Source organism: Rhamphochromis sp. 'chilingali' (assembly GCF_963969265.1).
Source record: "Rhamphochromis sp. 'chilingali' genome assembly, chromosome: 17".
NCBI classification, from domain to species: Eukaryota; Metazoa; Chordata; class Actinopteri; order Cichliformes; family Cichlidae; genus Rhamphochromis; species Rhamphochromis sp. 'chilingali'.
This window is the reverse complement of record NC_137944.1, coordinates 12808132-12825435: the sequence shown is the minus strand read 5'-3', so window position 1 is coordinate 12825435 and position 17304 is coordinate 12808132. Positions and strand designations below refer to the sequence as shown.

Below are 17304 nucleotides of genomic sequence, written 5' to 3'. Positions count from 1 at the left end.
GACACACACACACATACTGAAAACATGCACAAACAATTGAGAATACAAAACATCCAACAGTCAATGTGGGCTTTTGTGATAAGCTTTAAAGACTTCACTTTATCTCCTTTGAGGTACTTACTTGTAAATGTGATGTTAAAGCCTCTGTCTGTGTAGGTGTGGTCAGTCAGGAACTCCAAACGGGCTACATGCGCACTGGTTGTTATGGGAGGAGGCAGGACATCACCAGAGAAGGTCCCCAGGATAGGAGATTCAGCCTGACAAAGACAGATAACGATTTTCTGCTGAGACCAAAGCTATACTCAGCTTAAAACCATTAAAAAAACCAAAACAAGAGCAGAAGGATCCTACAGTGAGGTAGACAGATAAAGCGATAAAGTCCAGTGATACTGGAAGAAAGGTTGTTTAGCTTGTACGCATAATTACAGAGGCTGCTTTTCCTGCTGACAAGCACCATGACTGATAGACAGGTCAGCAAAGAGCCTTTCAAAGTAAGCGAGGACATCCGCTTATGCGCTACCTTTCCCCCATCCTTGATGGAGAGGAAGTCAAACTGCTTCTCCATGCTGAGGTCGTTGAAGGCCAGATTGATTCTGCTCTCAGGGTTGGTGATGATGAGCCACACACAGTGCATATTGTTTCCGTACTCCTGAGGGTAGTTGGGAGATAGCAGCACCCCCGATGGAGTGGTAAAGTTGAAGAAACAGGAAACTATAGGAGAGATAGAGAGATAGAGACAAAGACAGCGGGTGAGAGGAAGAAATACAGATAAGCAACATAAAAATGAGAATTGTTCAGGAGACTGAAAACAAGAGGCAAATTCCATTTCCTTTGCTGACAACAAGCCACTATGACTTGATTCATTTTACTGAATCTGTACCACCTCAAGACACACGTGCCATAGACATATTTCAAAAGAAGGAGACAACTCCAATAACCACCACTGTGCTGACAACAACCTCGGGCGACGTGCAACCTAATACATGTTACATTTTAGAATAACTCCACTTTTGCTGTGTTCACCTTCCTGTCCCCACTATTCAAGCAATTTAATGTGTCGACCGTGTAAAAACACTACAGACTACATTAGCATTTAAGTCTGGATAGGAACAAAGTGAGACTTGAACGATGATTCAGGCACTCATGTTCACTTTCTCATGGGGTCTTATCAGTAATTGCTTATGCGTGCCTTACTAGTCAGATCCTGTGACCCTTTTCCACAAGACAACAAGACTGCCTAGACCACCGGCAGTTAATTGAAAGCCATGGTTGACATTTTTTGTCAGTGCAAACAGCTGTTGCATTGCTAAATTCTTCAGTTTGTCACTCTTCTGGTGACTACATGCACAGGAGATAAGGCGAGCAATATGCTGAGCATTACGCGACGCACTTTGTTTTCAGTATGGACAAAAATTGCTTCTGAAAAGCATCCAGATGAGCGTGCACATATTCTTAGGCTCATCAAAGGGTTACAGATAATCAAAGGCATAAGACAAGGCAAATTAAGAATGCTTGCTTTACTAAGGTGTCCTAGTTGGATACATTATACTTTTAGCTGACAGTAGGACCTAACAGAAATCAACAAATCTCATTTAAGCATGAAAAGGAGGATAAAATAAGATGCTTGGTAAAAATAAACATACTGGCGACTCTCTCACTATGAAAACACACAATTGAACAGTTGTACGTTAGAAAAGCATGCGATCACATTTACAGCGTCAACTTCAACGGCAAAAGCAAGCCGGCTGCATTGTTTCAACATGACTGTAATATTTTGTTAAGCGTTAACTAAATAACCCATTTTTTCATAGTATTATGCAGCCAAAATGACATTTGGGCCAGGAAGCTCTCTGTCATTCAGCTCTGTGATGTTTATCTGCACACTGCAGCTTTTTGTCCATTCTATTGTCTCATCAATAATACAACAGTGGGTATTATCTGCATGGTCAGCTCTCTTCCCTCTTCTCCTCACCCTCTAATTCTCTCACTTTGTGTTTGTCTTTCATGGCGTTAATTAGCTAATAATCCCTCCTATTGTTTCAAAATCCACAGCCTCTGCAAGGCAAACTGTAAGGATAATCTGACAATTTATTATGCAGCCCTCCCTGTACTCGTCCCTGCGAGCAGTGTTTGATTCATGCACGTGTGCGCAAGGTGTACGTCGAATCGGAGGGGAGTCGTCCAGTAACTTACAAACGCAGCTGGGTTTCTTAGCTGACCACTGGTTGTTCTTCTGACAGGTGATGTTCTTCTTCCCCACCAGCTCGAAGGCAGGCAGACACTCGAAGTACAGTCTGTCCCCGTGACGGAAACCTGTCCCCTCCCGCTTGCCGTAAGCTGGAATTCCAGGATCTCCACAACTGCCTTGCTCAATCTCTGCGCAGGTGGACGTAAATACATAAGACAGAACAATTCAGCAAGCAACAGACTTATGCAAATTTCTGTGTCATGCAGAGAAAGATGAATTTGTGGTGTACACAGTACAACTACAGAGAGAGAGGGAGAAAAAGCCTGCTCTGAGATGGTTTTGCGTTTCTGTTCTGTTCCCTCCTGTTGGGGTTTGTAATGTTTGATAGTTTTACTATTGATCCTTGCGAGTTTTCTGCCACATCTGTTCACCTAATCATTATCCTCAGTATATATGGCCCTGTTTCTGTCGGTCACCTGTCACATTGTACTCTTAAAAAGTAAAGGTCTGACTATTCATTTAAGTTTTTATTAATGTAGTTAGTAGACCCTAGCTTGTTCTTCCTGGGTATGGACTTGAAGTCTGCTAATGTACTTGTCTGCATAGTTTGCGTTTGCTGACTGAGCTCTGTGTATGACAACTACTCGGATGAAAGATTTGGATTTTACTTTGTCGCCCTCTGGAATCTGAATCTGGATCCTCTTCCTCATGAAACTACAACAGATATGATTATAGCTCCCATTGGTTTGTTCCATCCATCAATTTTCTTCCGTTTATCCAATTCTGGATAAACGGGGGGGCTTAAGTCTATCCTCATCTCCCACAGTGTTGGGGAGTAACGGGATACATGTACCGCCGTTACGTATTTAAAATACAAAATATGAGTAACTGTATTCCGTTACAGTTACCGTTTAAAAAGGTGGTATTCAGAATACAGTTACTTTGTTGAAATAAATGGATTACACTGCGGTACTTCCCTGTTTCATTTTGTCGCGGGTCAGGACTGTTTGGGTTTTGTTTGACAGCTACGTTCTGTTGTTCCAGGCGGCAGCGTTACGGTTGCCATGGTTACAGGGCGACGCTCTCTCTCTCTGCGACTGTGTGTTTCCTGGGTGAGAGAGCGCCTTTTCGTTGTTGTTGTTGTTGTGCTAAGCTAACAGGCAGAACGCTACAAGCATAGCTCTAAAGAATGTAGCATCATGGGCAGTGTAGTCCGTGCTGCAGGGAGAATGGACTGCCATACACGTTATGTGTCTGTGAGCGCGAGGAGGGAGAAAAAGGGGAGTGGAAAGGTACGAGTTGTCATCGAGGAAAAACGGGAGCTGGAAGCATGTAAATGTAATAATAACCACTGCAGCCAAGAAGAGTGCCTGACGAGCCCAGTTGTAAGTAAGCTATTAAGACTCGACTGTACGCTGTGTTCGTGTTTTCCTCCGAAAACAATAAGTTCCGCTGGAGCAGCCTTTCAACGCCTCTCTCTGTCTCTCGCAAGAAAAGTTGACCCACACAACAAAGTAAAGCTATTTTTCGGCTACCAGCCGACAGGGACCCCGCCGTATTAGTCAGAGGTCCCTTTACTACAGTTCGGAGTCGCGGACTTTCAGTAATAGTAATAAATCACACAGCAATAGTACATTCACATTGTTGTAAAAAGCATGATAATATATTAAGTAATCCAAATTATTCAGAATACGTTACTGTCATTGAGTAACGTAACGGAATACGTTACAGAATACATTTTGGGGCATGTATTCTGTATTCTGTAATGGAATACATTTTAAAAGTAACCTTCCCAACACTGATCTCCCATAGGGCGAGAGTTGGGGTACACCATGGACAGGCCGCCAAGGCTGTCACAGGGCTGACACAGAGAAACAGACATACATTCACACACATTCACACCTAAGACTATTTTAGAATCACTAATCAATAATTTAGAATCAATCATCTCTTTTGCTGAAAGAGGAAGTTTGTAAAAATGGTGATTTGGAGTCAAAATAATGGAAAATACAATGAAATACAATACAATGCTGCTTAAGCACCAACTCTCCGATGGACCATTGCAACAGCACATTCCCTGCCCCCTTTTCCTTGCAGCGGAGTAGCAAAATACATTTTTAACTCACGGGAAACACTGAAGGGCACATCGCATGGAGAATAAGAGCTGCTCCACATTATCTGCATCAAGCATTTATGCAAAAGTGTCATTATGGGAAATGCACTTGTTTACCACCCACAAGATCAATATGGATTTAATCTCTGCAAATTCAGAATGCTGATAAGTCCGGGCTTTGTTTCAGATAACGCAGTTTGTGCATAAACCTTCACTGACTTTGACGTTTACCTTTGTTGACGCCAACATGAATGAACTCCCTGTCTCTTTATGCACTGTTTTCCACTTTGGTCTCTTTACTGTGTCTTTATTTTCCTAAACTATTACCTTCTAATCGTGCAAATCTCCCAAGTGCTTCTCCCTCCCCCCACTGAAAATGTACTCCTCGACTTACTGTGTGACAAACTACCTCGTTCGTGTTGGGAGCTGATGTGAGTACTTCACGACTCGTGCGCAAAACACACCCGCACCTCTGCGACCACTCTTCTTCCTTAAAACCAAACACGCCAATTTCATTATTGCAAGATTTATGCGGCCGCCTTCATTCACTAACTCTTTTTTTTCTACTTTTCTCAGGTCTTAGATTGCAGATGGGAATGCTGAGGCATCCTATTGAGGCATCTGGATGGGGGAACACAGAGAGCGAATAAGCTCATCCATCCAGGAAATGATGGCAGGGCCTAATACGATTTTAAATCGCACCGGGGGTGATGCCGGGTATAAATCCATACTCAGCCCTAACGATGATCATCATTTAGAACACATATTTAGAGCTCACTGCTGTTTGGATGTATGGCTGTCCTGAGGCAGCCTCATTCACAAGACAACTCATTGATCTTACGTGGAAGTCACCTTTAAAAGGGGTGGTGGGGGGGATGCTGAAAGCAAGTTTTGAGGTGAATCCAAGAGAGAATGAGAGAGAATGGAGGATAAAATGAACCGAGGGAATGACAGAAACCAGATCTGAAAGAGCAATCCAGCTGTTACGCAAACACAAGAAGCAAACACAAACAAGATCATGCAATCACTTGTTCGTCCCTACACCCGTAGGCCTCTCTGCCTCATGGGTCCCTCTAATTACAACTTTAGGAAAAATTGGCTCAATATATAAGAATCCTTTGAAGTGTGTGTGAGAGCGTGTGTGTGTGTGTGTGTGTGTGTGTGTGTGTGTGTGTGTGTGTGTGTGTGTCTCTTGTTTAAAACATATTTATAAAAGTGTGTGTTGCACATATGAAAGCATCTTGTACACAACATACACAGGGTGGTAAGTGAACGAAACAGCTGCTGATTCTCATGAATAAGGGAAGAGATGTAAGGGCGTATTTGTCGTCCTTCCCTGACATTCCAGAATAATCCGGGCACGTTAATGGGACTCAGACTCAAATTACTGTCAACAGCTACACTGCAATCTCCTAAGGCCTGGGATGACAAAAGGACTTTATTAGTCAAGTTTATTGGTATAACCCAGTACTGCACACAATGTCTCAGTGGGCTCTAAAGGCTCTCAGTTCCACTACTGAATCAACAGTATTTAAAGTATTTACAAAATTGCAGTCGCATTTAAAAGTGCATGAAGATAATGGTAACCTTGCAATGAGGCGAAAATTCAAAATTCTGTCAACAGATGCTTTCTCAACTGCTGCTTTGCTAACAGATGATTATATCCGATGTTTAATCATAAACTGTTAGTGCCCTGCACAATGAATGGGCTGGAGTACTCAAAATACAAATGACATGATGCTTTGCCCTCAGTGTTAGCCCATTGGTGCGTTCGTTTGCATCTGGATAACAAGAAGTTCAAGTGTTTCATATCACATACCCTCAGTTGTCAGTATAAAGCACGACAGTGGTTGGGTTTTAGGCTCATTTGCATTAACACTGATTTTCTTTGCAAGCGCTGCATTTTCAGAACAGACAGAGCCCACTGCAGAGTGTGAGCAACCCACAACGTATGGGTAAGGTGGGAGTGTGGGTTCTGGTATGACTGTGTTTGCAATTACACTTGATGATCAGGCTTAAAATACAAGTAATTGAGAATGCAAATTAGATTTTGGGTGCTCCAATCTGGGAGGTGAAGTGGTTCAAAGCGTTTCTTCCCCTTCATTAAGTAGAACTCATTGTTTTAATTACACTTTGGTTCAGCATGCTGCTCCACTTTTGCTGTTATTTTTACTGATGAAAAATAAGCATCTGTGGGCAAGGGAGAAGACTTGCTGTGCTTCTGAGAGGCAAACAGTGCACTTATCTAGAAGAAAAACCTTGGCAAACACCCAGTACTCACATGCTTTCACACTGGAAAACAGAACGCACACATACTCATTCACAAACCCACACTTGTATCTGATCTTCAAACACGCGTGCAAAAACACACATTGATCTATTGTTAAAGCTCACACATACAGACACATAATTACACAGAGATAGATGCACTGGTATTAGACAGTAGGATGAATGTAGCTAGATGACCCACTGACTGTTTATGACCAGTTTAGTGAACGCAAATATGAGGTCTTGAAACAGGGTTGTTTTTTGTATTGCAACATGAAGTACACAGAGATCAGAGGGTCTAAAATTTCATACCTTGTTATGATTTGAATACATTTTATTCTAAAAAATAATATATTATATAACTATATCAAAGTGGCTCCATTTTAATAGCATTCTTCTAGTAGCATTATCGTTATCTCTCCTATGCTCCACTATGTGCGACACGGAGCTGAAGGGAAGCAGACGTGACATGTAGCTGGGGAAATAGAGAGCAAAGGAGAGAAGCAAAACAGCAGTAAAGACTCAAACTGAATTAAATTGAAAAGAGGACACAAACATCACCCATAAACTACTCAAATACTTGTTTGCTTATGTGTGGTTAATGTTTCTTTTTAATTCTTTGTTTAGTTGTTTTGCTGCCTGAGAGCTCCAGACTCTACTGCCAAGAGCCAAGAACAGAGGCACTGAGATCGCACACAAAAAGGGAGACTTAATTTTCTCCTATAGTTCCAATTACTCTTCTTTTCCTTTTTTTGTTTGTTTGTTTGGGTTTCTTTTGCTAGATATCATCCATATATTAGTTGTGTTCGTGATATGACAGTATTGTGGTTGGCACCATCGCCTCACAGCAAAGAAAGTCCTGTGGTTGAATCCACGGCAGGCTGGGGCCTTTCTATGTGGAGCTTGTATGGTCTGTCTGCAAACTCTGGCGTCCTCCCACAGTCCAAGGACATGCATGTTGGGTTAATTGGTGATTCTAAATTGGCCGTATGTGTGAATGTGAGTGTAAATGGTTGTCTGTCTCTCTGTGTCAGATTGGCGACCTGCCCAGGGTGTACGCAACCTCTCGCCCTATGACAGCTGGGACAGTCTCCAGCCCAACTGCAACGCTGAATTGGACAAGTGGAAGAAAATGGATGAAATCGATGTCATATTACTGTTTAAAGTCTCATATGAGACAGATACATAAACTCCAATGATTATGTCTTTGAAGCTAAACTTGGGATGACACATACTGGGAAGACCAGCAGCCAACTGAAGAAAAATGTGTTATGTTTGGACATATGATAGTTAGACTTGAGCGGTGAGTCACAACGCACAAGCGTAACTGATCAAAAAAGAAATCCACTCCTATTTCAAACTGTAAAAGGAGAAAGTCGAGATTTAAAGTCTAACTATAAAGACTGCTTTTGCTTTTTAACATCAGTGTACCACCGCACCATGATGACTCACTGCAAAACCACTAAAAAATACTTTACCATTAACATGACTCCCCTTTGATGCTACTCTTAAGATGATTTAACCTCCTAGGACCTGGCGTCCACATATGTGGACATCACATTTTTCGATGACTAGACCGAAATACTTCATTTTTCCCTACAAGGGCCTGATATCCACTTACGAGGACATTATACTGCCACTGTTCTATCAAAATTTAAAACAAATGTCCTCATATGTAGATCTCATTTTTGTCAGAAACAAAAATCAAGTAAAAAAAATAAAATCGGGTAATTCTTTGTTTTTACATTCATCGGGTCCCAATCAACACAAATAGCAAAGAAAAATTTAAATGCATGCCATGAAAGAGTTCGGATCTTAGTAGGTTAAAGTTAAACAATCCGTTTTAAAATGCAGTTAATGAGCCAGAACCAAAATATATACAGCAACCTTACCTTCATAGGACACCTTGAAGCCCAACGAGCCACTGGTATCATCTGTTTTGAAGTTGAGCCACATCTGATGACTGGTGCTCACGACAAGGTCTGGAGTAGTCGAACCAGACAGACTATAAAACAAGAAAAGCCAACATACACCTTATAAAAAGACATTTCTTTCTGTTGAATATTCTATATCTTTGTGCAATTTTTTAATCAGCAGTAGAAGTGCTTTAGCTGTGGACTTGTCATCACCTAGAAAATACAGAGAGACCTTGTTTTTGCTAAATCATTACACAAATTAAGAACTTTACAAATTTTGTAAGGAATATTAAGCTAAGAAATGTTTTTATCCTATCCCAACACTTACATTCAAAATAGCAGGAGACAACAAAGTGCAAAATGAATGCAAGATCAGTCAATGCCACAGAAGTAATTTAATCTCATTTGAATAGTAATTCCACCCAACTCTAATTAGGAAGGGTATAGCTGCAGAGTAAGTGATTAAGGGTTCTAATTTTAGTGACAGAACATGTAGGATGGTGGGATTGCTACTAGTGTCTGGATAGATTTTTGTTCTCTTTTACAGCCTTTTGGTAATGCGCTGAATGTCTGTGAACTCCTAAGCACTTGTGAGAGAAAGTATAAAATGCTGCGTGTCTAATGTAGCACTAAAAAGCTTGTCAAAAATAATAGACAAGGCTATTATATAATTTCCACCCAGACAAGTTATATCAGTATGCTAATAATTTCCCTGTAAGCTAATCACTGTCTAGAATACTGTCCTTGTTGATGACCTACTTTATGTTTTTGTGTGTTTTTTGTTATCGTCACCACCCTTTTAATTGTTACTGTTAGATCCAAAACAAGGACATTATTTCCCTTATGGGAAAAACTCTTGTCGCATATTCACTGCAATAGTTTCTTTCCATTCTAAACTGTCAGAGCACAGTGTCTTGAAATGAAAAGAGTGGATTTGATTGGTTGTGACTAACTGCCTATAAAGCACATTTATGACTGTGCTGCACTAAGGTTACATGCCTCTGACCATAAAGTTACAAAAAAATATTAAATAATTCCCTACACCCTGCACGCGCTCGGCTGCACCACTGATTCTCAAAAAATATAGTCCTGAGTTTAACAGTGCTGATAGCTGCAGTATATTCTCCAGTACTAAATTGTTCTAGTTTGTTTGTGTGCAGGAGCGCAAAGACTCAATTACTCTCTCTACTTTTAAAGCATAAAGAAGTCCATAAAGGGGGAGGAGAGGGAGGAAAATCTTTAATTGAAGAGATTAAGCCATATTCAGTGTTTGTCCTGTGTGTGTTGTTGGTGTTTGAGCAAGTAGACAAAAAAATATGAATGTGAGGATGATCTCACATCAGTAACCCCTTCCTTTGCATACTTCTCCCTCATTTATCTCCAACCTCCCCCTCCCGGTTTCCACCCCAGCTCGGCAGCCTTGCATAAAAATTGATCTATAAAAACTTTATTAAGGTGGTAAATTTCGGCACAATTAATAACAACATCCTGTGAATTGTTATGGAGCATCTGCTAGCGCAAACTCCATTAGGGGGCATCAATATGCAGTTTTGCAATGCTGCGCCACATGGCTGTGATCTTGTTTTTAACAGTGAAAAGAGAGATGATTGACAATGTGGTGCGACATCTATTTTTCATGCCCTGCTGCATCAGGTGGTGATGAAATAAAAGAGAAACCGTAGGAAAAAAAAGGGCTGGAGGGGAACAGGAAGACAGACGGGTGCTGTCGGGCGCGGGGGGAGGAAGAAAAGGCGAGTGTCCCGCAAAGGTGAGGAGGAAAGAGAGCGCGAAGGCAGAATATGATTACCGGGAACATGACTTGCAAAAGTGAAACTGACGGGTAGCTAAAAGAAGTTAGGGAACAGAGGGTAGATTAAAGGCAGGAGAAAACGAGGTCAAATGAGTCACTCACACGTGGAAGATGGTCTTCTGGTCTCCCACTACCTCGCCATCTCCAACCGTCAACGTGTCGTAGCCTCGCTCCAGGTCAAAATCTTCAAATGTCAGCTTGATCACCTAGACAACGGAGGGGACATCAACGAGACAAATGAGGGAAGCAGATGCTTAAATACTCCCTGAACCAAATGCAGAGGAGAGATCTCTTCCCATCTGTGACTCCCTTTTCCTCTGTTCATCAATCCATCATACATCAGTTTTTTTTTTTTTTTATCTGTCCATCAAACTTCCAGCTGTATACACTGTAGTAGTTTTTTTATTTTATTTTTTTTGTTATTAGAATTGTTTTCTCCTTTAAATCTCATACTGTGTGACCTAACAGCTCGGTATTGGTATTTTGCTTCTGTAAGTGTTTACTGCGTCTGCTGATTATGAACTGTTTCTCACTAATCAAATATCTGATTGCCTGCCAGATGGTCTGCACGACCTTCACTCTTGCCGATCATGATAGCAGCTTTCAGATGCCTTCGTGGGCTATTACACGTGCCTCTCTATGCATACATATATATATGGATATATGTAATCCAATAGGATCCATTAAGGCAACAAAAAGACTTTGTTGCAATCTAGTGTATAAATCTTTTCTATAAAACATAAATCATGATTTCTTTGAGTGCAATTTTAGGTCTGCGCTGCAGCTGAAGGATAAATCAAGATAAAAACAAGGAAACAATAATTGCGTCCTAGCCGAGGCAAGCGAAAGGGGTCAGCTCTAAACATACAAACAAAAACGGTTTAATTATAAACGTGCAGAATATTAATAACAAGGGCAAAAAATAGAGTGACAGAGGAGGCTAAATAAAAATAAAAAAGCCAAACAAGGAAAAGTCTTTGCCTCCTAGTTTAAATTGGCTGCCACTGATTTCCGCCAAATTCTTAATGTTTTCAGAGGGCTGAGAGAGAGCAGGGCCTAATGAAAAAGCTTATATAAATGCAAATTGCATTCTGTCCTATGTTAAACCTAGTTCTTAATGAAAATTGCCAAGGTGGAGAGGAAAGATTGATGGTGTGTAGGCAAAATAGGTCAGATCGCTCGATAAATAGAGTTTCATACCACAAACTCATCTCCCATCTGCCAGCCAACAGGTGAGGTACAGAGGGGGTGAAGATAAAAAAGAGGGAGAGAGAGAGAGCACAGCAGCCATATTGTGAAAGAGTTGTAAAAAAAAGAAAACTCATCCATAGTGAACAGCTGAAGCAACTTCAGCAACGTAAAACCATGTCTCCAAAACTGTGTAAAATGTAAATATTAAATGAAATAAACACTCCTACAACTTCAAAAGTAGTTGGGAAAAGACAACAAAATGGAAAAAATATTCAATCAGTTCCATGACAGCCTATAGAAAATGGCTGGATTTACCACTAAGAAGAGTTTCTGATGCAATTGTTTTGAGGATTTTATCATTTGCACTACTTCATATCATGCGAAGATTTGGAGAATTCAGAGAAATCTCTATACGCTTGAAAGAAAGCTAAAAAACCAATATTGTATTGCCGTGATCTTCAGGCCCCGCAGGCAGCACTGCTCTGAAAGGAGGCGCGACTCTTTGAAAATCACTGCATGGGCTCAGATACACTTCTGAACACCATTGTCAGTGAACACAGTTTGTTTCTGCATCCATGAAAGCAAAGTAAAACTCCAGCAGGCAAAGATAAAACATTTAGAAAATCATGACCGTTGTGTCCTCTATACGGGGGGATGGGATGGGGGAGGTGTCTGGCTCATCCTACACAGCCCCAGGATTTGTGATGCGAGGGTATGCGGGGTGCATTACTGCACACGGCATACCCTCACATAATTTAAACATCTGTTCATATACCATTTATTCTGAATGATATATACACGATTTGGCGCAACATATGCTGCCCACAGATGATCTCTTGCAATGAAAGCCTTGCTTGTTTCATCAAGACAATGCCAAACTGCATTCTTCAAAGCAACAGCATGGCTCTGCAGTAAAAGAGTCCCGGTTCTAAACTAGCCTGCCATTTTGTGCCAAATGTTCCAATAAAAACATTTAGTTAAAAAAAATCCTATCATAAATTAAATCCTATTGTAAGCAAGACTGGGGACAACATTTAGTTTTCTGTTCTGCAGCTGCTGGTCTAGAATATTTAACAGTATTACATAACATATTAGCTATTGTAAATACTTGAATAATCCGTAGGCACATATACCTGCCACTGTATCCAACAAGGTTGAACTAAGCATTATATATAGAGGGCACAGTTAGTTCATCTGTGGACTGGAAGAAAACCTTGCAGCAGCTCCGTTGCCTGTATTTCTGCTTCTGTCAAGTCAGCTGTAAATCCCTTGTAAGTCTGCTGCTGTGACTTAAGTAAAGAAACCCCAGCTCTGGATGTCTGCCCGGACACTGATTATTTATTAAACTATTACATACACCCTGCTCCTGGTAAATACTGCAGCATCCTTGCGGGTCATTTTTCCACTGCAAACCAGACACACACAGTTACATGCATAGGATTTAGGCAGTAATGACAACATGAGAGTGCTTTTAAAAATAATATATATTTAAACGAGTTCATTACCATTATAAGTAGCATATTAATAAGAGAAAAATCTCATTTCTGTGGAGATCATTTGCTTTAAAAGAAAAAAAAACATGACCTGTATTCAGTCGATTTTTCAAAGCACATTGATTTGTTTTACGTTGTCTCAGAGCTTTGTCGGGTCCAGATGATAGCTCTGTGTAACTTGGTGTAAGTCTGGGAAGTTGGGGCCACTTTTTGGCTTTTTCTGGCATAAATGGATAAACACATGAAGACTGCCAGCTTCAAACAGCTGCATTTAGTATCTTTGGGAAACTATGAAGCAGCACCACTTGACAAAAACCCAAATTACTTATCATGTCATGAGGCTGGTAGGTCTAGCAGAGCTTTGTCACGGCTCGCCCACCCCCCTTCAGACTGAGGCTGTTCTGCCTCAGTCTGCTGGCTGACCTAACATTTCTGGCTGGGCAGGAATAGAAGCCCATTACGTCTCTAAACAGAAAGAGCAGTCTCTCTCCATCTTCATCTGAACCAGTCACAGAGCAAGAGGCAGCCTAAAGTACTGGTGTCTGTTCCAGCAGGCTGCCTCCTGGGTATACCCAAGGGTGTCAATGTTTGTTTGTGTTTGTATACATGCAAGCAAAGGGTGGACTTTTGTGGGGGCATATTAGATCTGACTCCCCGTCCTCCCTTGCCTCTCACCTTACATAGCCTCTCTTCTATCCCGCGCAGTGGAATAAGAGAACGGATTTGTAAAACCATTTTGTTTGAGTTCAGAGAAGGATATTTGGCAGGATAGCAGCTGGTTGGCCTTGAACACTACTCCAAAGTCAATGGTCTGAACAGAATGGCTGTGACACTTTCATGATATCCTCCAAGCATGCTCTCAAAACCTCTCCATTACTCTCCTGTCCATTTTACTCACTCCTTCTCTCCCTCACCACAGGTGTTTCTAACAACTCGCTTTGTCTTTTGCTGGCTCGCTTCCAGTGCTCTTTCCCCACCTTTCATTTTCCTTATCGCTCACATTTTTCAATAAGAAAGCTGCTGTCACATGGTGTGTTGAACAGCCCCTAAAGTGTCCTGTAGCAATTATCAAAAGCATAAAATGAGTCATCTGTGTCAGAGAAGCGCTTCCTCTGGAGCTCCTCCCTAAAAAGGTGCAAACTCATCAGGCAGCTGGCAGCTAAAGATACCACTTACGGCACCGCTGGAAATCTGTGCTTACAGCGGCAAAGCAAAATTAACACCCTGCATTGTTGCTTCAGTTCCGTGTTTAATGACATTTACCTTAGATGTGTCTGTCGCCGTGATGACCCAAGTGCAGTTGGCGTTGTTGTCATACTGAACTGGGTAGTTCGGAGATGTGATGACACCACTGGGTCCTCTCAACTGGCCTCCGCACATTGGTGCTAAAAATCAAGACAGAGAGGGACACATGTTCAATGACAGTTTAAATACGTACTTTCTGTTCATAAATCAGAGAAGATAAACTGAATGTTGTTTGCCTTTTGTTCCATTCTTCCATTCATATGCTTGCCAAATGATGACTGTAATATTACCAAACACCACTGGCTAAAATAAAGCCCCCAATTTTCAGTCAAGTTCTTGTGTAATTTGGCAGACCTTCACCTTTTTCTCAAGTGTCTTCTTGACAGCCACCCTCCCACTGAGATCATCTCTGATGAGACTTCACCAAACAGCTGATGGGTGAAGTGAAGGGCCAGATGTATCTCTCAGTTCTTGTCAGGTCTTTGCTCAATTCCCCCCCTTTCATAAGGACATGACTTTCAGATACTTTTTTATCTGTCTGACTTGTCTTTTGTGCACTACTTTTCTTGTTTTTAGTTGTATTTTAGATTTATTTTAACTAAAAAACGAGAACAGATTCAGTCTTTTTGCTACAGAGGCTAAATATACAATTTAAGATTGGTTCATTTACAGTTACATATAGACAAAAATGAAATAAAACTTTCATTTTGCATTGTGTGTATTTAATAGTTAACTGTTTTTTTTAAAATGTTGTACAAATAAGGTGTCTGAGCCCCATTTTTCTATTCTCCTACAGATATTCTCCTTTTTAATTCAGTCCAGCTGCTGCTAACAGCTGTGGTTGTGATTGTATAGGACAAGTGCATTTGTACAGCTCGAGCATATTTCCTTCCATTTTACATGCATAACTATACTGGATGGATGTTAGGCTTAGAGCACCGCTAAAATACAGGTGACCTACTTTGGATATTGCGCCTCAACACATCCTGTGTAGTCACAGATGAAGCACTATTGACGCTGTTGCTCCTCCGCCAAAGTGCTGCATGCTCTGCCTCTTGCACGAGCACAGGAGGCGAGCAGCACTTTGAAAAGATGAAGATGTTTGGCAAGTGATTGGTAACGATAACGTGATAAAAAAATTAACATGAAATTAAAAACCACCGTTGCAACAAACTCCAGGGCTCCCTCTGAATACTCGACTTGATTTAGTGTGGCAGTATGAAAAAAGCAGACTAATGAAAGACTCAATAAAACACGTTAATCAGAGTTTTACCAAAGGTCTAAAGATATACTGGAGTAAGACTCTTTTTATAAATACTGTCATCTTCTGTAAATAACACATTAAGGAAAACAAACTTGATGATTTCATACTTAAATAAAATAACGAAATGCGACGAGTGCTGCATATCTACAGGGAACACTGTCAAATAAATGCAAACAACTAATTATGAATCAAATAGCACAATTAGATATTCTGACTGAAAAGAGTAGATGAGCAGTTAGCATACCAAGCATCAGAGTACAAGGTGACTTTCCTACCCGAGGGTGACTGCTTAACACAACTATTAAACACCCTTCAAACTGAAGTACTTTAAGAAAACAGTGTGTACGTGTGTACATATGTGAAGGGGAACCTGAAAGTACTTGAAAGAGCTTTAGCCAACTACCCAGATTTTAATGAATTGTGTCTAAGCGAGGTCCTTTGGGTGCTCAAGCCCCACTCCGTGGCTCCATGCTCCACCCCTCTCACCAAATCACCCCTATTAAAATTTTAAAAGAACTTTGGCAAAGTTAAGGGGTGAGTAGAGTAATTAATATGAGTTGTGCTGACAGTGAGGGTGACCTTAACGAAAATAATACAGCAGGAAGTCTACTGAAGCCATCACATTCTCTCCAATTTCTTTTTTTTTTAATCACGGGGATCGTTATGTCTGATACATCCTACTCTGTGTACTTTGCGAGAGACATGAAAGTGCAGTGGGCTAAGCGGCAATCAAATCTGCAACGGAAAAAGAACCGCAGCTTGGTGTGCGCAGGAAAGGAGGTACGAATGAAAAGGGAACCATGAATTTTTTATAAAGTGAATGAATCTGCACCCAGAGATGAAGTTTTTTCCTGTGCTAATGATAGTGCTGTTCAATTTAATGATGACTAATGCTAATTTAGGATACAGATCTTCAATTATTCCTAGATGATGTTTAATCTTTATTTAAACATGGGGAGCCAGAACAATGGCACGGTCCCAAAGGTTAAATGAGGACGATCGAAAGGGCAGTTACACTGACTGACTGTCGATGTAACGTCAATGTCTCTTTACACACACACACACGCAGATAAAGAAAGCCAATTTTTCTTCTGACTGATGAGAAAGAAATATATACCCACTTTTAATACAACTTTTTAATTTAATGTTTTTGAAGCAACTATGAAATGACATGCAGCTTTCCCATTTAGACGCCACGTCTTAGGTTGTTTCGAGAATCCTTAGACTTTGTGGCGTAAAAGGTCTAGTGACAAATTAAAGGAAAAACTTTGGTAGCTCTGTTGTGCTGTGTGAGGCATTTTGCTGGCATTGTTCTGTTCAGCCACTGCAAATCAATATTCTCTATCTTATGATGAAACATTTTTATCTTATTTTCTGGGAATGAAGACGCACTGAATGTTCATGAAAAAGATGTGAATCATCTCCTATGCCTTTCACAGCCACCGGATCATCACTCAATTGACCACGTGAGAGAGATTTTGTACGCTTTAGATGCACAGCTATCATTAAAACATAAAATGCGGAAATATCTGTGAAAGAATGGTACAGTTCAATATTGATTCAAAAACAGTTCTGACCCTGTCTGTGTATTGCCCGTAAGATACTTTCCATACCGGCATAAACCTACTCAAAGTCAGGGGCGTAATTTCCAGGCGGGTTAGGGGAGTTATGACCCCCCCCCCCCCCCCCCCCCAATAATCAGACCCAACCAATATAACCTCCCAATAAAAATAAGAATTATCTTCCATAAATAGGCTGTTTTTTCTTTACTCATTTCAGGTATTACTAGCAAAATAGTTGCATGTTTATTCATATG

General features: G+C 40.9%; 1 protein-coding gene across 1 annotated transcript in view; it reads right to left on the bottom strand.

Moving 5' to 3' along the window:
* The window catches only part of csmd2 (CUB and Sushi multiple domains 2), a 296524-nt gene that overhangs the window by 128812 nt on the left and 150408 nt on the right, over positions 1–17304 (bottom strand). The window contains exons 10-15 of the mRNA XM_080862285.1: positions 14243–14364; positions 10398–10501; positions 8462–8574; positions 2194–2376; positions 521–711; positions 122–257 (exon numbers count right to left, since the gene is read on the bottom strand). Coding sequence (XP_080718411.1) covers positions 122–257; positions 521–711; positions 2194–2376; positions 8462–8574; positions 10398–10501; positions 14243–14364 — 849 coding nt within the window. The remainder of the gene's footprint in view (positions 1–121; positions 258–520; positions 712–2193; positions 2377–8461; positions 8575–10397; positions 10502–14242; positions 14365–17304) is intronic.